The following is a 22,255-nucleotide window of genomic DNA, read 5'->3' on the forward strand; positions in this document are numbered from 1 at the left end:
AAGTTGAATAAATGACTATTTCCCATCTAAGTTTTAATGTTAAAATAAATACACATATATGAGGTTTGAAAAATTTAAAATCTTACCTATAAATTAACTTACGTTAAAATTTTATGTTACAGGTAAAAATAAAATTATTGTTTTATCAATGATATTAAAAATATAGAAATTTCATTAAGTTTTTTTCTTAAAATTTTAAAAACTAACAATTTTATCTCTATTTAAATTTTTTAATTTTAAAAAGTAACATTTTCCTCCCTCAAAACTTAGGGTTTATTTTTTACCCTCTTCGACTATCATATCTACCCATTGACGACATTTCTTTTGCTTGAGGACACACTGATCATCATCTCTCACCCTGTCTATTGTGCGACAAAGATGCGTCTTTGTTAATTTCAAGCGAATTGATGAAAATGTGTTGATTTGGATGAGTTGACGAAGCCTCCTCACTTTGTTGATTCTAAACACTTTTTCTCACGTTGGAGAGATGGTGGTTGGTATGTGAGTTAAAACATCGTTACTAATGGGTAGAGTAAAGTTATTAGTTTTTAAAACTTAAGGAGTAAAATTAATAAAATTTATATTTTTATAATATTATTGATAAAATAAAGATTTTATCTTTATCTTTAATAAAAAATTTTAATAAAAATTAACTTATTGGTGTAACTTTGAATTTTTCAAATCTTATAAATGTTTATTTATATTGGCATTAAAATTGAGATGAAAGATAGTCCTGTGGCCTTTTGTTTGCAATTAAGAGATCTTAACGATAACATTAGGGCTTGTTAATTTAAAAATTAAGTTCTATTGACAATTGACTAATAATTAATGAGACTTTTCAAATAACTAAAAGGTCAACTAGATATATCCTTAAATATTAATTATAACGCCGGCCCAGCAATGGGACTACCACAAATATTTGAGATTTTTTTTTTTAATGTTGAAAAAATGGCATAAAAAATTATGATTTTGAAAAAGGTGAATCTCCAGTGGAAACACAAGTAGAGTAAAACTTGAGTATCCTAGCTGTCAATTGGACCACTGGGCCCACAGTCAAATCGGCCCATTTGAGTATCCTAATTTTGTAATAATTCCGAAAATTCAGGGCAAATCTTATCCACTACTTCTACCTCTATAAATGATAAATAAAATCCAGGTAACTGCCACTTATCGTCCACACGACTACAACAATGGAGAACTGAGAAATTTCTCTTCACTTGTTATTTCTCACCACGTGCGGCAGTTGTAAACATGAGGTTCTTGTTGGAGCTAGTGTCGTGTTGTGGATTACCCGAGGCAGAAGGCGCCAGTCCCGTGGCGAAGCTAGTCGAGCCGAGAGAGGAGGAAACGAGGTCGTTGATGCGCCGGAGCTACCAGCGTAAGAGACGCGGCCGATCTGGAGGTTCATCGACGGAGGAATGGAGGCCGTCGTTGTGTTCAATTTCTGAAGATTTTGTGATGGACAGGACCAAAAGTGAAAGAGAGAGAAGCTGCAAAAGGAAGAACGGTGGATCGCTGCGAGACAAAGCTCGCTTTCGTAGCTGTAGCCGAGATTTCGGGTAAATTGTTCATCATCCAATATTTCCATTGGATAAACAAGTTAAAACGATGTCGTAGCCTATGAATTGATAACTGTTAATTGTTTTGTGATGTGATTCGATCATTTGTTTATAATTGGATTAAAAAGCACTTTAAAATATATGTTGAGTGTTAGCAGGACACGGATTTGTACGGGATTGAGTTTTGAGCTCTTTAAATTGAATGCTTAAGAACGAATAGGATTGTGTAGTAGAAATAATCTTTTCTTGATAATTTTCTAATTTGTGGTTCTTCATTTGATTGATTTATTCATTTTTATGTGCAATTGCAGGCAAAATTCAGGGCCATCCATCATTCCAGCATTCTCTGCAACCCCGTTCATGTTCTGATGGCTGGAAAATTACCATTTAGGACAATAAGTTCTGTAAATTATTATTATTTTGTGTTCTTCAAATAGAGCGATCTCTTAATTGAATCAAGAGTGTAATTTCTATTAGAAGTTTAGTTCTTCACCCAGTTAAATTGTAAATTGTTCCTCTTATGTATATATTTATTTTATATTACTATTCTCAAACAATATATTATGCTATTAAGGCTAAATAATTAGGAAGTCATGAAGACTGACTAAGAGAAATTGTTATAAAAAATAATAAAAGAGATTGGATATAGAATTACATGTTCAGTATGAGGTGCTCATGATGGTAATTTCTTTTGGAGAAGAGGAATTCATCCAATGATTGGTGAATCAAATTACTCAAAACACAGCATAATTGCTTACTGGTAAAACACAGTAGATTGGCACACAGCATAATTGACGAATTTATACTACTGAACTTTCAGAGCTGTACGGGGTCTCTGAGCAATGAAGCAACATGGTCTTTGGTCAAATAAGAATTGGTGTAGCTGTCATTGTCTTTGTAAAGAAGGTCTATTACACGTGAAAAATTAAGAATACGATCAAGCAGAGGCACTGGAGCAGCAGTTGGTTTAAGGAAAGCTTCATTTATATCTTTCCATGCATTTGCAATTTGCTCACGAAACACTTTAATCGTCTCTTCTTCTGAAACACCATGTTCCTTCATGTGACATTCAATTGCTGAGGCAACATGTCCTCTCTTTTGCTCATGCTATACGATTTAACAAAAACTTACACACTTATATATTGGTCATATTTCTGACTTAATTAATGAATTTAGTTCAGCACATACCTTGTGTCCAACTATGTCATCCATGAGTCTACAAATTATTGAGGCAGCCTTCAAAACCTTAGGGTAGCTGAATAGCCATTCAAAGGCTTCTTTGGTTGCAACATCTCCCATTTCTACGAAAGATGTTGTGGGTAACAATTGGTACGCACTGGTAACCAATGCTACACTCATGTACTCATCCAGTGTTGGAAAATAATTTTCATGACACCATTTAGCTTCAGTGTGATAATTTCTAACTATACTCTTCATCTGTCAAACCAAAATACAATTTAACATCATTAGTATGTATTAGGTACTAAGAATCTTATTTTTGTTTTAAACTACAATAATTGAAGTTTTGAAATAAAAAGATTCACCGCCTCTTTTGCAAAATCAAGACGGTATAATTTTTTTTGATTTGTCATTTCTGATTCAATTTCATTGTAAATATCAAGGAGGGCTTTATAACATAGTTTCATGTAGTCAGGTAATTGATCTATGACACTCATATCCCACCTGAAAAAAGAAAAGATAATAATAAATTTTCGGTTACAGAAGACAAAAGATCATTGAGAGTATGAAAAATATTACCTCTCAATTGCTGAGGTCAATAGCTCAAGTTCATCAATGGTACCATACACATCATAGATGTCATCGATAATGGAAGTAATGGAGATTACTTTGGTTAAAAGTCTTCTACCCTTTAAATATTCTGGCTCAAAATACACTCCCAATATCCAGAAGTAACACTCAACAATTCTGTCTCTTGCAAAAGGTAGCTTCTGCGCGAAGTTTAAATCCTTCCACCACCTAATCACAACGTTATTAGAATGATAAAATGCATGAAATAAATCATATGGTTAATTTTATAATAACTTACTTAGTAATTACACTGAGTTCCTTCTGATGCAACTTCTGTAGTATGTTAAAATCTAACTTTGCAAAAGTTAATATAACTTCATTGTGGGAAGCTTCTTCGTGATAGATGTTCATGTAATATCTTGCCTCCAGCCTAGGTAAGCTCTTGCGAAGAGGTCGAGTTAAGGCATGCTTAATTTGCCCTGCAAGATGAGAGCTGGGTTGAGTTGCTACCCAGGACTCAAGCTGATTCGTAGTGAAAGCAAGGGCTTCATCCAGTATCGTTTCTCCATGAATTCTGAGATGTGAGGCTTCGTAAAAGCTAAACATTCCTCGAACATCTTCTGTAAGAGATGCCTTAAAACTCCCATTATTGTCCTTGAACTTGTTGAACACATCTGCTCATTCACCCACAGCCCAACACATCTAAATAACATACTATTCAAAGAAATTTAAAAAAAAAAAAAAAGCTGAGAAAGAACTTATAAAATATACCGCATGGGATTTTATAGCCATGTTGTCTAAGCAATCGAAATCTAAGAGAGATGGAGTATAACTCATCAGTGCCATCTCCCAAGTCAGTTTCATTGTGAGCCTTATAGACTTCTTCTATGATTTCCCTGATCTCACTTTCAAAATGATAAGACACCCCTAAGCGTTGGATTGCATTAACCAACTCAAGTTTTTGCTCAGGCTTATTTGCGTCATCCCTTAGCATGCTTATAATTTCCTCCTTCAGCTTCAGCAGTTCTGCGTTATCATCAGTATCCTGAACAAGCAAAATAGATTGGTGAGAAGATATGTAGGACATAATTCTTATATTTTGATTAGTTAAGCAGCTTATCACTCCAGTTTGCAAATTAGAAGAAACAATTAATTTACCACAGAATCACTAGCATATGAGAGAAAATGATGCCCCCAAATGCTAGGATGATAATCTGCCGATCGACGTTTAGTTTCTTGCTTGGCATTATTTTCTACCGAAGAAGGAACGGCTGAAGGTTGAAGAGACATTATAATTTATTTCAAGAAAAAAAAAAAGGATAAATGGCGTAGAATGCTTAATATAGCTTTGTTTCAAGAGATGGTGTGAGTTTACAGAGTCTCCAAAATGATGCTATATATAGACATAGCCCTAACAAAAGAAGCATGAAAACCCACAATAAAATAATTCATAACAAATTTTGAATATAAATAATATATCATTAATAATAAAATAATATTTAATTACTTATAACTACCAAAAATGCATCGGTATGAAAGATAGTACTGAGTGACCAAGACATAGACACAAGGTGAAAATACGTTCAAATTATGAGATATTTTAATTAAAGAATAATTTACATTTCCCAAAGTATTGAATGACTGACACATAAAGACGTCCAAGGTTAGAATAGGTTCAAATGATGACATAATATAATTAAAGAGCAATTTACATTTTCCCACCTAAGGTATAGTCTCACAACAATTTCACCCTTACTTAAGATAAATTAATAAAGTTATATGTATATATTTTTTATATCTAGTTTAGGTATACAAATGATATATTATTATATAACTGGATAATTTTAAATTAAAGATAAAATAATATCTAATCATATGATGACATATTATTTATATACTAAAATCGTATATAAAAAGTATGTGTATATAATATTGCTCAAGATAAATAATACTTTCTCATCCAAAATTATGTAAAAAACCTCTTATTTATATTTTTTTTTCACTTTCATCATTTCTTTTACTCTTCCTATAAGTAGGGGTGTATTTATCATAAAATCAGATATTAAAAGATAAATTATAATTTTTGAAAATAATGTGAACTTTTTGAAAATTGTAAAAATTACTGTACCATTAATAATTTTAAAAATAATAATAATTACATTAATTAAAAAATTAAACATAATATAATAAATTATTATAAAATAAATATCATACTATAATTATTAGAACCATAAGTAATTTGAAAAAAAAAATAAAAAATTAGTTGTTGTCCTTTTTAAATAGTCGGTGGATGGCGATAGCAAACTATTGATTTTGTCAAGTTGGGCGACAAAATCAATGTAAAACACGATGCTGTATATATCCATCACATCGGGATGCTGTATAGATATTGCCCTGAATGTATAATCTCTCTTTCAGCAATTAATTCACCATGAGTTTGAGGTTGAGTGTGATGTTTCTCTGCTATTCTCGAGGTATGTTGCATGAGCTTGAAAATTTAGATATGACCGACATTAGCCTTTTAAAAGCCATGGTTTTAAAATTCAATGACTATTTTTAATTATGATTTAATTGAAAAAGTTGTATTGAATTATAAGTAAATTATTAGTTTAACTATAAGGGGAATTATGAAAAATGCCCAAAATACCCCTATATTAAGTAAAAATACCCAAATTCACTATTTTTAAGCAAAAATACCCAAATTTCCTATTCCTAAGCAAAAATGCCCATAGTTTTTTCTAAAATATCAAAATTATCCTTCCCCTCATATATATAAACCCCCTCACTTTTACTCTCATTACATACATTTTTTATATCACTTAAATACTTACTTTCACTCTCATTTTTATTTAATATTAATTACTACGAGTTCATTCGAAAAGAAGAAATTCGTATTTTTGAATTCAAATCGAAAAAATCAATTCGTGAAAACTATATTGAAAATAACATGTTATGAATAAATAGATATATTGAAATACCTTAGAATGTTAATAATAAAAAAATTATTCGAAAATCTAAAAAATAGATCTAAATTTATAAAACTACACGTTCAAATAGCTTATGAACGAGAAAACCGAAAAATCGATCAAAAATTTCGTAATTACATCGTAAAACGTGTCTAAAAAAGCACATCATAATTACAAATATTAAATTTGAAAATGTCATATGAAAAAAGTCTAGTCTGGTCACAAACAAACTCAAAATCATAAAAATCGAAAATCCTAAGTTTGATTAAATAATAAAACTGCATAATACACATTGAAATAGTTTTATTTTGGCCTCCAAATTTGGTGCAACCAACAGAGCAAGTTGTTGTTATAGAGCTCGAAACGAGCTTCGCGTTGATATATTACAGGCCCCGTAACTCCTAACGGATCAAAAGTTATGGCCGTTCAAAGTCTGTCTCATATAAACCCTATAGTTTTAAAAAAGTTAATTTCCACCCAACCCACGGTTTTCAAGGCCTGCCCACTGTTCAGTGTAAAATTTCACATGGACCCCCGTAGATCTCCCCTTGTTCCCCCTCCCCTTAAAATTTTGAAAACGTTAAATTTCCCCCCATCCCACGGCAGTGTCGCAACAACCCACTGTCACGTGACAAATTTAAAAAACGTCCACAGTGGAATGAGGAATCTCAGACAGCTCCATAATATTTTGAAAATACTAATTAAGCCCCCTAACCCACTGTCAACAGTGGGAGAAATCGTCTGACAGTGGGAAACACTATTCCCACTGTTGAACTGCCGAACGTTTCGGAAGGGATTTCTGGCCAAAATTCGTCGTTTCAACCTCCAATTTCAACACAAATCAAATCTACATAGGCTATAACACAAAATCCCTCAACCAATTCAACGAAATCAACCAAGAATCAAAACATTTTAAACATTGTTTAAAATTGAAATCCTAAAGTTTCAAACAGTAAAATCTCACTCAAATCTCAATAATATGAACAATAACTTGATTCAAACAAGATGACGAAAGATATGTTAATGTTTTGTGCCATTTTCGGTTGTCGGAAACCACGAAAATTGTCGAAAATCTGGTCGACAGTGGGACAGGGGAAAATTTCGAATTTTCCCCTGTTTTTGAACAGTAAACTTACAGTGGGGACAGGGGGAATTTGTTGTGTTTATATATGGGTAGTTTCGATATTTCACAAAATGGGTATTTTTGTTTTAATCTGAATTTTTTGGGTAATTTTGCTTAAACCCCTTTACTTTTGCCTATTTTTTATAATTTTCCTAACTATAATTACCTAAATATTATACAAGATTTTGAGAGTGAGTGTTGGAAATGAGAATACATAAAAAGTGGTCAAAAATGATGAGACCGACACAAAATAAAATTATTTGAATGTGAGAAAAGCACCATAACGATTAAAAATGAGGACAATAATATATGAGAAATTTTCATAAAAAATTAAAAAGATTAATGTCAATAGAAACTATCAGACAAAAGATGAACTATGGAGAGAAAAATAATAATAATACCCACTGATTTGCTGATTGAGTTTTTTCTACCTCTCATAGGAAAATTTGGTCCTTATTCAAAATGAATATGACATACTTACCTTTATATATGTACCAATTTAACCCTTGGGTAAACAATAAGACAAAATCACCCTTACATAATTCATCTTAAAAAAAAAAAAAAAGTTTGCATGTTGTCCACACGTGTTGACAACGTTGTTATATAATATGTGGCCATCAATGGGTCGGGTAAGAGAATTTGCGGTTGAAAGCATACAAGTCAATCTTGTTAATAATTTTACAATTGTTAATATCTTTTAAATCTTTGTAATATATATATAAAGGAATTATATGAAAATTTAATTATCAACAGTTTGAAGAATTTTAATGTTGAACTGAAATTATGAAAGCTTCATGTCAAAGCATACAAATTTATGCTTAAGATTTAAAAATCATCTATGATTTCATGAAAATGTTCTGCTGGAGCGTATTTAGTGTTTTTTTTTTTAATGATAAAAGAATGGATTTTATATTAATTAATCTTACATTATTGAATCTCTTTACTAATTAAATTATATAAACAAGGAGATTCATATATTCCAAGTAAGATTTATTCATTGAAAAAATATCAGATAAAACTATATTTTCATATATTAAAAAGCAATGTGACGTCTCATCATATTATATTTAAATCCCATGATGTTTCATTTTATTTTTTTATTTTTTGTTATTATGTTATAATCTCGTCTTTATCTCATGGTCTAGTGGAGTGGATTTCATATTTGATCATATCTAATTTTTATTTAATTTGATTTTAGTTAAGTTTGATTTTGGTTTGTTATTTCTTAACATTGGAAGCCTATTGTGATGTAAATTGGACAAGTGATTTGGGGGATAAAAAGTCAACAAGCGGATATGACATTTCCTTGGGAGGAAACTTGATTAAGTAGAACTCTAAAAAATACGAAGTTGTTGTTCTCTCTTCCATTGAATATGAGTATATATAGAGTCTTAAGTTAGATAATTTGGGATGGATTCAAACCGAATTAAGTTTAAATATAGTATAATTCTAATTCAACTTGATTTTGACTAGACAAACTCCAGCTTCAACTTGAGCTAGTTAAGCCTAATGAAATGGGTAACAGGATCAGACTCGATGGTCAAAATAGGAGCTCGAGATTGGCTCATAAATACGTGAAACAAGATAGACAATTCTGAGCTAAGTTTGGTCTTGCCTGAATTTGTTCAAACTTGCTTTTTGAGCCAATCTCGAGTTTGAGTTAGAATTTGCCCAAACTTTTTCATGTTTGATTATTCAAGCTCGCTTTTTTTGGCTTGGGTTCACTTGAACTTTTCAAATTTGGATCTTCAGGCTTGCCCGAACCTAGTTCAATTCAAATTTCAGGTTTTCAAGTTTTGTTTGCATTTTTCAATTTCAATTTGCAATTAGGGTTTGGTCTAGATTTCACTTTCTATACAATAACAAATACAACCTTTAGATATCTTTTATCCTTCACAATTTGCACATATTCAATAACTAATATACCTCTTAACAGGTAGGAAAATAAATTTGTGAAAAATTTGGAGATCTTCTCAAGTCTCAACGCATCTTTGCTTCCCATTCAGCTTCCAAAATCTGTTTGGTTCTTCCAGAATCTTTGGAAAGGCGTAAAAATATAAACTTATAAATATAGGGATGAATTTGAACTAAACTTATAAAAGCTCAAAAACAAGCTCAATTTAAATAAGTTCAAAAACGAGCTTACCAAACACAATTATGTGCCAGAGCCTAAGCTATCATATATAGGAGAACCCAAGCCCGAGCCTAAGCTTACATGTGAGGTTGGATTCCATAAATTGGTTTTCTCATGAACTCTTGAAAAACCTTCTCCAATTTCTTAGTTTTGACCTCCACAACACAATCGTAATATTTAATATAGTTCGAATCTAGTCCTAAGTAAATAGAGTTTAATATCTTTAGGGGCTCAACATATATTAAAAACATTTAATATATCTTTAAACAATAATTCTTTCAACCACAAGACCATTAATTAATCTAGCATCAAGAAAGATGATTATGTGATTAAAGGTAATGCCCTTGCGTGTTTAACTTATAATCATCAACCAACCATCAAAAACGATTTTCCTCAGAACGCACAGGATTGTACTGTAGAAATACTTCTACTAGAAAATTTTCCTATTTGTGGCTCTTCATCTGATTGATTATCTATTTTTATGTGCAATTGCAGGCAAAATCCAGGGCCATCCATTATTCCAGTATTCTCTGCAACTCTTATGTATATATTTATTTTATATTACTATTCTCAAACAATATTTGATGCTAGTAAGGCTAAATAATTAGAAAGTCATAAAGGCTGATTAGTAGAAATTGTTATAGAAAATAAGCGACATGTCCAATAGTGAATGGATTTAGTTCTACGGTAGGCCGGCCTAAAATCTTTCTTAGGAACAACAAGAGTACGACCCAAGCTGATTAAATGAGTGGCTTGATTTTGTTATGCATAGCGCATCTAAAATGGAATGAACCATCGGGAGTCGGGACAGTAGTAACCTTGTATTGTATGTTAAATAACATTTCATTCCTCTCTTTGGTCAAGCACCTTCTGCTTCTCTTTCCTCCGTTCCGGCTATTGTGTCATACAGTTTAAAAAGATGGGAGCTTAATATTTCATTCAAGTTTGGAGGCAAGTTGGTCTCAAATTCACATTCCGCCACATAAAATTTTCTCAGGATGGTTGGGATTCAAAATAAATTCAGTATTTGTCTGAGTTTGAAAGCAAGTCAGTGTCAATTTTTGGAGTTAGATTAATTTTGAATTGTAGGCAATAAATATACGAATTAAGTTATATTTTCTTGGGTTGGCTTGGCTTTGCTGACTCCAATGGAACAAGTTTATTTTTATTATTGCTTGCTTGTAAACACAATAGATGGGCCACAACATAATCGATGAATTTATACAACTAAACTTTCAGTGCTTTATGGGGTCTCCAAGCAATGAAACAACACGGTCTTTGGTCAAATAAGAATTGGTGTAGCAGTCATCATCTTTGTAAAGAAGGTCTATTTCACGTGAAAAATTAAGAATAAGATCAAACAAAGGCAACGGAGCAGCAGTTTGTTTTAGGAAAGCTTCATTTACATCTTTCCATGCATTTGCGATTTGCTCACGGAACACTCTAATCGTCTCTTCTTCTGAAACGCCATGTTCCTTCATGTGACATTCAATTGCTGAGGCAACATGACCTCTCTTTTGCTCATGCTATATATACCATTTAACAAAAACTTACACACTTATATGTTGATCATATTTCTGAGTTTAATTAATGAATTTAGCTCAGCACAAACTTTGTGTCTAACTATGTCATCCATGTGTCCGCAAATTATTGAGGCAGCCTTCAAAACCCTAGGGTAGCTGAATAGCCATTCAAAGGCTTCTGTGTTTGCAACGTCTCCCATTTCTACAAAAGATGTTGTGGGTAAGAGTTGGTGTGCATTGGTAACCAATGCTACACTCGTGTATTCATCCGGTGTTGGAATATAATTTTCATGGCACCATTTGACTTCAATATGATAATTTCTAACTTCATCTGTCAAATCAAGATCCAATTTGAAATTGTTAACACATATTGAGAATCTTATACTTGTTTTAAATTACAATGATTTGTGAAGTCTTGAAATGAAAGCATCCCCGTCTCTTTTACAAAATCAAAGCGGTATAATTTTTCTTGACTTGCCATTTCTGGTTCAATTTTATTGTAAATATCAATGAGGGTCGTATAACATTATTTTCTGTAGACAGACAGTTGATCTACAACACTCATATCCCACCTGAAAAAGAAAAGATAATGATAAATTTTGAGTTTGAGAAGATTAAAGGCCATTTAGAGTCTGAAAAAATTACCTCGCAATTGCCAAGGTCTATAGCTCAAGTTCATTATTGGTACCGTACACATCATAGATGTCATCGGTGATGGAAGTAATGGAGATTACTTTGGTTAAAAGTCTTCAACCCTTTAATTATTCTGGCTCAAAATACACTCCCAATATCCAGAAGTAGCACCCAACAATTTTTGTATAGTTGTATTATAAATTTATGTTACAAGTTAAATTGATATTTGTTTATTTTATATTAGTATTTTAAAATCTTCCTAATCAAACTTGAGAGAATTGGTTGCCATTTGTGACAACTAAACAAATAAATGTCTATTCTGCTAAACATAATTATTATATTAGTGTTTATATAATCAAATAGATATTGTCTCTGTAAAAGATGAATTAAAGTCAACTTAGGATCAAACTGATTGATATGATGGTTGAATTATTAAAATAAATATTAAAAATAATATTTGGAACAATTTTACTTAATCATTTAATATAAAATATGGATTACATTTATTTGAAAATAAATTTGGTTTTTTGACAAATATATTAATTTTTTATAATAGTGTTTTATATACAAACAATAATATATTATTTTATAATTAAATAGTTTTAAATTAAAAATAAAATAATCTTTAATGATATAATATTATATTATATCAATATTTATCTACGTGATTTATTATTTTTTATTTGAGTAAAAAAAAAAAACAGGAACATAGTATATCGTCCAGTGGCGTTTCTTAAATTATATAATGATTGAGACCCATTGCCAATAATTATGTCATCTAAGTATCAGTACCATAAGTATATTATAAATGATGAGTATAATGAATATAAATAAATTGTTACATTATCTTATGATAAAAAAATTTTAAGGAAATAATTTTAGATAAATCAAATTTAATATTTTCAATATTATAATTAAATTGTGTGGACTCCACCAAACAAAGTTTCAATTATGAGATCTTAATTAATGATCAAAATTAAATTCTATTGACAATTGGCTAATAATTAATGGGACTTTTTAAACAACTACAAAGTCAACTAGATATATCATAAAATATTAATTTAATTCTAATGCCGCCCAGCAATGGGACTACTACGAATATTTTAGATTTCTTTTTTTTTTTATGTTGAAAAAATGACATAAAAAGATAAAATAAAAAATTGTGGTTTTGAAAAAGGTAAATCTTCGGTGGAAACTCGAGTAGAACTTGAGTATCCTAGCTGTCAGAGATGGATCCACTTGGCCTACAATCAAATCGGCCCATTTGAATATCCTAATTTTGTAATAATTCAGAAAATTTAGGGCAAATCTTATAAACTCTTTGTACCTCTATAAATAATATGAAATTGCCACATATCATCCGCACGACTACAACAGTGGAGAATTGAGAAAATTTTCTTCACTTGTTACTTTCCCACCACATGCAGCAGTTGTAAACATGAGGTTCATGTTAGAGCTAGTGTCATGTTGTGGATCACCCAAGGCATAAGGTGTTAGTCCAATGGCAAAGCAAGTCGAGCCGAGTGGGCAGGAAACGGGGTCGTTGTTGCACTAGAGTGATGTCGCCAATGAACTAACAAGAACCATAGAAAGGGATAAGAGAGATGGCAAGATTCAAAATACAGAGAAAAAGAGAGAGGATTCTTGCAACTGAATAACTGTTTTCATTTGTTCCCGCTTGTACAATACATGAGTGCCAAAATTGGCTGACCAATTTCGTCCAAAACACAATGTATCTACATGTATAATACGATAATATAACATCCATCATTTCCAATACAAAAACAACATCGTAACACCTTACTTTATTAATACTTTGTTACCTTATACTCTAGCTAGCTTCTTGTTCAATAGTCAGTTTCTTGTTCAATTTATATCAACTACCCTTCCTCCTAATATCCTTGTCCTCAAGGGAAAAAGAGGGAAACTGTTGATGAATGGAATTAGCATATTCCCAAGTTGCTGATGTTGGGGTTTTGTGCTGCCAGTGAATAAGCAATTTGATAGTTGGGGTAACACCTTTGCGCACAAGTTTCCGATCCAGGATGGCCAAGGGATACCTCTAACACTGGTAAATGGGTGGTAATGTGGGCTAAGCCAATAATCTATAATATGTAGGTCACAAAAGTAACTCATGAAAAAGGTCATAGATTATAACATCTACTGGAAGCTGAAGGTGATATGCAACCTTGCCGATAACCTCTTTGACTGGGAATGGACCAAAGTATTTAGGTTGCATTTTCAAGTTACCTAAATGCATGAAACTTTGGCAATAAGGCTATAACCACACATAAACTAAATCACTAACTTGGAAGTTGCAATAAGATCTCTTTTAGTCAATAAAAGCCTTCATTCTCTATTGTGCCTTCTGCAAATTGCATTTGAGTATAGCAATGGTGTCTTCTCTTGTCTAGAGCATAGTGTCAACTTTAGTAGAGACAAAATCATGAGGGAAATAAGGAATGTGAATAGGCACAACATAGCCATACAAGGCTTCAAAGGATGTCATCTTAATACTCGAGTGATAATTGGTTTTATACCAGTATTTTGCTAATGGAAACCAAGTAAGCCATATGTGAGACAACTTATTAGCCATCCACCATAAATAACTCTCTAGACAGTTGCTAACAACTTCAGATTGGCCATTAGATTGTGGATAGTATGCAGTTGAATAATGGACAACAAAAACTTGCAATTTGAATAATTCATGCCAAAAACTACTCAAGAATGTTGGCCCTTGATCACTCACAATGCTATTTGGGTTGCCATGTAACTTGTAAATATTTTCTATGATTAGTTAAACAACATCATGCACAGAAAAAAAGTGTTGAAGAGCTATGAGTGTGCAAACTTTGTTAGTCCATTTACCACCACCAAGATGATAGACTTTCCATTTAATTCTAGATGACCTTCTTTGAAGTCCATTGTTAAGTCAGCGAAGACTCTTGCAAGTGTTAGTAAGGGCTGTAAAAGTTATAACATTGCCATATTTTCGGGTTTGTATTGCTGGCACACTACACATCCTCTAATGTAGTTACGAACTGACTTCTACATTCCTTTCTAATACCCAACTGAAGACATCCTTTTCATGGTAGCCATAACACCCGAGTAGCCGCCACTAGAGAATCATGGAAAAATTGCAACAAAGTCTGCTATAGTTGAGGGTTACTAACAATGACAAGTTTCCCTTTCTTTCTCAATTAATTATTGACCCAATCATACTACCCATAAGTTCCTTGATTACTTTGTTTTGTAGCTATGATAGCCTATAATTTTGATCATGTTGCCAACCTTCTTGAATTTTGGTCATCACGCTTGTTGTGCAAGAATGACAACCCTTTGATCAAGCAAGTGCTTCAAACTTTGGTGGTTAGTCCTAATTACATAGTTTTGATTTCTCAAGTAATTCCCTACTTTCAAAGAGCAAAGAGTATTGCTAGCATTTCTTTTTCATGAACAGAGAGAAATTGGTTTTGTGGAAAGAGTGTTTTGTTTATATAAGCTATCAAATAACCTTTTTGCATGAGAGTTGTACCAATGCCTTCACTTGATGTGTCAGTTTCAATCTGAAATGTGTCATTGAAGTTTGGTAAAGCCAAGATAAGTGTCAAACCTAAGCAATGCTTAAGCTTCTTAAAAGCTTCTTGTGTTTCCATAGGCCACCTAAGCAAATCCTTCTTGAGTAGATTAGTGAGAGGTTGGGCAATCTATCCATAATTACTTATAAATCTATGGTAATATCTTGACAATCCAAGGAACCCCAATAGTTGCTTGAGTGTCCTAAGAATTGGCCAACTCTTCACCACCTGAACTTTCTATAAATCAGTTGTAACACCTTGTTGACTTATAACATAGCCAAGATATTCCACCTTTAATGCTCTAAAGGTACATTTAGACTTCTTGGCATAAAGTTGATGATCCAAAAGAAGTTGCAAAACTATCTCCAAGGCTGCAAATGAGAATCATTATCTTGCTATAAACAAGAATATCATCAAAGGAAACTAACACAAATTTTTGCAAGTATGGTTTGAAAACACAATTCATAATGTTTTGCAAAGTAGTGCATTCGTAAGTTTAAAGGGCATTACTAAGAACTTGTCATGGGCCTCATGTGTTTTGAAAGCTACCTTGTTGATCAAAGAAGGGTGCACTCGAATTTGCCAATACCCTTATCGAAGATCTATCTTCAAAAAAATAGTAGCACTTCATAACTCATCCAACAACTCTTCTATTAATGGAATGAGATACCTATCTTTCACGGTTACTTGGTTTAGTGCCCTATAATCTATGCACATTCCTCACGTGTTATCTTTCTTCTACACCAACACTATGGGGTGGACATATAGGTTACAACTTTTTTTGATGACTCTAGATTCTAACATTTCTTTGATTAATTTTTCTATCACATCTTTCTACAACCCTCCATATCTATATGGCCTTAGGTTAGTAGGTTAGACACCTTCTTTCAAAATTATTTTATGATCTTGTAACTTGGATGGAGGCAATTCTTTTGGTACTTCAAAGACAGTCGCATACTTCTCTAGTAAGCTTTCCATTTGTGGCCATGTATGTTCATCATTGCAATCGAAACCTGTAACTCATATAGCTGATCAACTGCCTTGTTGAATGGATGCCAGTTGTGGTTGTTTGCCAAGGAGTTTACTCAAGTGTTCCTTTTCAATTACACTAACCATTTCATTGCCTTCCCTTCGTAGTAAATATGGTCTACTATCAATAGAATACTTCATTGTTAAAGCCTTAAAATTCAAGGTGATATCACCTAACTTAGCCAACCATTAAGTACTCAAAATCAAATCATAACTCTCTAATGGCGGTGTGTATGCATCCACCTTATTTAGCGGTGTGTATGCATCCACCTTATTTAGCTAACCTTACACCCTTATTTCCAAACCTTTACAATAGCCTTTACATTGCAAATCTTGCCCATTTGCCACTGTTACTCTCATGCCATCAACCTTTTGCATTCAGCATCCCAATCTATAAGTTGTTTGTTCACTCAAAAAAATATGAGTGTTATCAGAATCCACCAGAATATGCACTCTATTCTACCATGCATTCTGGTAAGTCTCATGGTTTAAAGATTGGATGAACCTTGTAACGTCTGCAATGATAGTTGCATAAGTCCATGCTCCTCATTTTCACAGTTATCCCCATAATTAACACTCACTGATTCTGCCACATCACCATAATTCTCTAAACCCTCACCTCCTTCTGTTTCCACATGCAACTGAATTACATAGGCTTGTTTCTGACACTTATGACCAGGCCCAGCTTTTTCATCACACCAAAAGACCCTTAGCTCTTTTTTCATCAAACACCTTACTAGTAGCTAGTTTAGATGGCAATGCTTGCGACGGTTTTGGGATATTAGGAATGGGTAATAGACCAGTTGAATTATTGGGTTTAATTTGAGGATTACTAGTAGTTACAGCTGTTGTTCCAAGCTTTGGCCCCCATGGAACTTGAGGAATTCTTGTAACGGGCTTTGATTACTTCTTAATGGCTACAATTGTAATTTCCCGCAACTTTGCTAGAGTGTAAGCTTTCGTTAAAGATTTTGGCTTGAACATTCTCATAGGCATCTGTAGGGAATCTACCAAGCCTGAAAGGGAGAAGCTCAAAGCTTGATCTTCTTGGATTCTTGCTCATGGGTATAGCTCCTTGAATGCATCCACGTATTGTTTCAATGTACCAACTTGCTTCAAATGGCGGAGATCAAAAAGTGAGCAGTCATGCTTATAGCTTCCAAACTGTGCCCTCATAGCTGTAGAATATTCTTCCCACGTTATCACAAAACCATTCCTATTCTTAGTAAAACTTTGATGCCACTATATTTCCCTCCCCTCAAAGTGCAATGCTGCTATCTTAATTCAATCAACATCCGGTGTTGCATCAACTTTGAAATGATACTCAACCTTCAAGATCAAATTATCAAAATCATCGCCATAAAATCTTGGGAAATCCAAGCGAGTTTGTTGTTCCCATTGTTGCCTCAATTCGTGTCTACATCAAACAACTCCTTCATCTCGTCTGGTTGTTGCTTGCGACACTCATTCGGTCTGCGGAAGTCTAAGCTCGCTAATCAGCTGTTTAAGATCTTCCATTAATTGTTGCATTCGTTCTTGTGTTTCTTGTAATCGATTTTGTTGCCTAATCTCAACATCAGCAATAACCTGAGAAATCATTTGGGTGATTTCCCTTCTCAAGTCTTGATTACGAGTTTCCGCCATGGCCAGAATCAACTATGATACCAATGATGCCGCCAATGAACTGACAAGAACCACAAAGGGAGATAAGAGAGATAGCAAGATTCAGAATACAGAGAACAAGAGAAACAAAGGATTCTTGCAATTGAATAACTGTTTTCATTTCTTCCCACTTGTACAATATATGAGCGCCAAAATTGGCTAACTAATTTCGTCCAAAACATAGCATACCTACATGTGTAATAGGATGATGCAACGTCCATTATTTTCAATTAAAACAACACCGTAACGCCTTACTTTATTACTACTCTGTTACCTTCTGCTCCAGCCAACTTCTTGTTCAATTTATATCATGGACTACTGGCAGAAGAGAGGCGACCGATCTGGAGGTTCCTTGATGGAGGAATGGAGGCCGTCATTGTGTTCAATTTATGAAGATTTTGTGATGGACAGGACCAAAAGTGAAAGAGAGAGAGGCTGCAAAAGGAAGAACGGTGGATCACAGCAAGGGAAATCTCGTGTTCGTAGCTGTAGCCAAAATTTCGGGGTAATTGTTAATTATTCGATATTTCCGTTGGATAAAGAAGTTAAAACGATGCCGCAGCCTATGAATTGATAATTGTTTTGTGATGTGATTCCATCATTTGTTTATAATTGGAATTGAAAAACATTTTAAAATATATGTTGACGCGATTTGTACGGAGATTGAGTTTTGAGCTCTTTAAATTGAAAGCTTAAGAACGAATAGGATTGTGTAGTAGGAAAAATTTTTTCTTGATAAATTTCCAATTTGTGGTTCTTCATTTGATTGATTTATTTATTTTTACGTGCAATTGCAGGGCCATCCGTCATTCCAGCATTCTCTGCAACCCTGTTGATGTTCTAAGGGCTAGAAAATTACCAAGGAGGACAATAAGTTCTGTAAATTATTATTATTATTTTTTGTGTTCTCGTCAAATAGGGCGATCTCTTAATTGAATCAGAGTGCAATTTCTGTTAGAAGTTTAGTTCTTCACCCAATTAAATTGTAAATTGTTACTCTTTTGTATATATTTATTTTATATTACTATTCTCAAACAATATATCATGTTAGTAAGAAAGACTATATAATGAGGAAGTCATGAAGACTGGCTGGGAGAAATTGTTATAAAAAATAATAAAAGAGATTGGATAAGAATTACGTGTTCAGAATGAGGTGCTCAGGAGGAATTCATCCAAAGATTGGTGAATCAAATTACTTAAAAGGATACCCTCGCTATTATCAGATAAATAAAAAGTTTGATCTTAATATAGTATAATATTTTTTTATATATAGAGTTTTATTTTTTATCATTCAAACTTTTATTTTTTTATCACCCAAGCTACCGCTTAGGTTGCCTATTTTTATCACTGCTTGCTTGTAAAACACAACAGATTGGCACACAACAGATTGGCACACAACATAATTGACGAATTTATACTACTAAACTTTCAGAGCTGTATGGGGTCTCTGAGCATTGAAGCAACATGGTCTTTGGTCAAATAAGAATTGGTGTAGCAGTCATCATCTTTGTAAATAAAGTCTGCTGCACGTGACAAATTAAGAATACGATCAAGCAGAGGCACTGGAGCTGCAGTTGGTTTAAGGAAAGCTTCATTTATATCTTTCCATCCATTTGCAATTTGCTCACGAAACACTTTAATTGTCTCTTCTTCCGAAACACCATGTTCCTTCATGTGACATTCAATTGCTGAGGCAACATGTCCTCTCTTTTGCTCATGCTATACGATTTAACAAAAACTTACACACTTATATATTGGTCATATTTCTGACTTAATTAATGAATTTAGTTCAGCACATACCTTGTGTCCAACTATGTCATCCAGGAGTCTGGAAATTATTAAGGCAGCCTTCAAAACCTTAGGGTAGCTGAATAGCCATTCAAAGGCTTCTTTGGTTGCAACATCTCCCATTTCTACAAAAGATGTTGTGGCTAACAATTGGTACCCACTGGTAACCAATGCTACACTCATGTACTCATCCAGTGTTGGAACATAATTTTCATTACACCATTTGGCTTCAGTGTGTTTCTAACTATACTCTTCATCTGTCAAACCAAAATCCAATTTGACATCATTAGTAAGTAATAGGTATTGAAAATCTTATTTTTGTTTTAAACTACAGTAATTGAAGTCTTGAAATGAAAGCATCACCGCCTCTTTTGCAAAATCAAGACGGTATAATTTTTCTTGATTGGTCATTTCTGGTTCAATTTCACTGTAAATATCAAGGAGAGCCTTATAACATAGTTTCATGTAGTCAGGCAATTGATCTATGGTGCTTATATCCCACCTGAAAAAAGAAAAGATAATGATAAATTTTCGGTTAGAGAAGACTAAAGATCATTGAGAGTATGAAAAATATTACCTCTCAATGGCTGAGGTCAATAGCTCAAGTTCATCAATGGTACCATACACATCATAGATGTCATCGATAATGGAAGTAATGGAGATTACTTTGGTTAAAAGTCTTCTACCCTTTAAATATTCTGGCTCAAAATACACTCCCAATATCCAGAAGTAACACTCAACAATTCTGTCTCTTGCAAAAGGTAGCTTCTGCGCGAAGTTTAAATCCTTCCACCACCTAATCACAACTTTATTAGAATGATAAAATGCATGAAATAAATCATATGGTTAATTTTATAATAACTTACTTAGTAATTACACCGAGTTCCTTCTGATGCAACTTCTGTAATATGTTAAAATCTAACTTTGCAAAAGTTAATATAACTTCATTGTGGGAAGCTTCTTCATGATAGATGTTCATGTAATATCTTGCCTCCAGCCTAGGTAAGGTCTTGCGAAGAGGTCGAGTTAAGGCATGCTTAATTTGCCCTGCAAGATGAGAGCTGGGTTGAGTTGCTACCCAGCACTCAAGCTGATTCGTAGTGAAAGCAAGGGCTTCATCCAGTATCGTTTCTCCATGAATTCTGAGATGTGAGGCTTCGTAAAAGCTTAACATTCCTCGAACATCTTCTGTAAGAGATGCCTTAAAACTCCCATTATTGTCCTTCAACTTGTTGAACACATCTGCTCATTCACCCACAGCCCAACACATCTAAATAACATACTATTCAAAGAAATTAAAAAAAAAAAAAAAGCTGAGGAGAAAGAACTTATAAAATATACCGCATGGGATTTTATAGCCATGTTGTCTAAGCAATCGGAATCTAAGAGAGATGGAGTATAGCTCATCAGTGTGATCTCCCAAGTCAGTTTCATTGTGAGCCTTATAGACTTCTTCCAAGATTTCCCTGACCTCACTTTCAAAATGATAAGACACCCCCAAGCGTTGGATTGCATTAACCAACTCAAGTTTTTGCTCAGGCTTATTTGAGTCATCCCTTAGCATGCTTATAATCTCCTCCTTCAGCTTCAGCAGTTCTGGGTTATCATCAGTATCCTGAACAAGCAAAATAGATTGGTAAGAAGATATGTAGGACATAATTCTTATATTTTGATTAGTTAAGCAGCTTATCACTCCAGTTTGCAAATTAGAAGAAACAATTAATTTACCACAGAATCACTAGCATATGAGAGAAAATGATGCCCCCAAATGCTAGGATGATAATTTGCCGATCGACGTTGAGTTTCTTGCTTGGCATTATTTTCGACCGAAGAAGGAACGGCTAGAACTTGAAGAGACATTATAATTTATTTCAAGGAAAAAAGGATAAATAGCGTAGAATGCTTAATATAGCTTTGTTTTTCAAGAGATGGTGTGAGTTTGCAGAGTCTTCAGACACACTATATATAGACGCAGCCCTAGAAAAAGGCAGCATGAAAATTTTTCACATACCCAACTAACACGACGTGATGTGTTTATGTTTTTAGATTTCTGTCTTTTTTTTCAATAAAATCATATAAGATCACTATATAATTAAATAATTTTAAATTAATAACAAAATAATATTTAATCATATAATAACATATCATCAAAATAATATTAAAATTAATGTGTGTTAAAAACTCATCACTGTTAAAAATATATCACTATAAAAAATAATATTGAATGATTAAGACATGGAGAGGTACAAGGTGAAGATAAGTTCAAATTATAAGATATTTTAATTAAAGAATAATTTACATTTTCCTACCTAAGGTTTAGTCTCAAAACTTTTTCACCCCCAGTAGAGATAAATTAATAAAACTATACGTACATATTTTTTATATATATTTTAGATACATTAATGATGTATCATTATATAAACAGATGATTTTAAAATAATATCAAATTATATGATGATATATGATTTATATATAAAAAATATATACATAATATTACTTAAGATAGATAAC

The 22,255-nt window shown here is 33.0% G+C and overlaps 3 protein-coding genes and 1 pseudogene across 3 annotated transcripts in view; 2 read left to right on the forward strand and 2 right to left on the reverse strand.

Moving 5' to 3' along the window:
* Window positions 1–22,255, forward strand: part of LOC123219054 (organelle RRM domain-containing protein 2, mitochondrial-like) — a 34,441-nt gene that overhangs the window by 4,902 nt on the left and 7,284 nt on the right. The window lies entirely within an intron of this gene.
* On the forward strand, window positions 1,154–2,118 carry LOC123219076. Its single transcript, XM_044640801.1, has 2 exons — window positions 1,154–1,559; window positions 1,871–2,118. Exons 1-2 carry the CDS (start codon window positions 1,252–1,254, stop codon window positions 1,926–1,928), a joined length of 366 nt encoding a protein of 121 aa, XP_044496736.1. The 5' UTR covers window positions 1,154–1,251; the 3' UTR covers window positions 1,929–2,118.
* LOC123219039 ((-)-germacrene D synthase-like) lies at window positions 2,335–4,629 on the reverse strand. The gene is made up of 7 exons (XM_044640746.1): window positions 4,467–4,629; window positions 4,080–4,353; window positions 3,607–3,982; window positions 3,318–3,536; window positions 3,104–3,242; window positions 2,748–2,996; window positions 2,335–2,666 (listed from the first exon to the last, which is right to left on the reverse strand). The coding sequence occupies exons 1-7, from the start codon at window positions 4,596–4,598 to the stop codon at window positions 2,376–2,378; spliced, it is 1,680 nt and encodes a 559-aa protein (XP_044496681.1). The 5' UTR covers window positions 4,599–4,629; the 3' UTR covers window positions 2,335–2,375.
* Window positions 19,205–21,679, reverse strand: LOC123219046 (annotated as a pseudogene).

This window comes from Mangifera indica, chromosome 1, assembly GCF_011075055.1.
Source record: "Mangifera indica cultivar Alphonso chromosome 1, CATAS_Mindica_2.1, whole genome shotgun sequence".
Classification (NCBI taxonomy): domain Eukaryota; kingdom Viridiplantae; phylum Streptophyta; class Magnoliopsida; order Sapindales; family Anacardiaceae; genus Mangifera; species Mangifera indica.

Bases quoted from the DNA above. Each gene is read 5' to 3' on its own strand.
- LOC123219039 (XM_044640746.1), bottom strand. From the start codon at position 4,598: ATGTCTCTTCAACCTTCAGCCGTTCCTTCTTCGGTAGAAAATAATGCC. The intron at 4,354-4,466 runs GTAAATTAATTG...TTGCTTGTTCAG, and splicing joins CATATGCTAGTGATTCTGTG to GATACTGATGATAACGCAGA. The intron at 2,667-2,747 runs GTATGTGCTGAA...TAAATCGTATAG, and splicing joins ATGACATAGTTGGACACAAG to CATGAGCAAAAGAGAGGACA.
- LOC123219076 (XM_044640801.1), top strand. From the start codon at position 1,252: ATGAGGTTCTTGTTGGAGCTAGTGTCGTGTTGTGGATTACCCGAGGCA. The intron at 1,560-1,870 runs GTAAATTGTTCA...GTGCAATTGCAG, and splicing joins AGCTGTAGCCGAGATTTCGG to GCAAAATTCAGGGCCATCCA.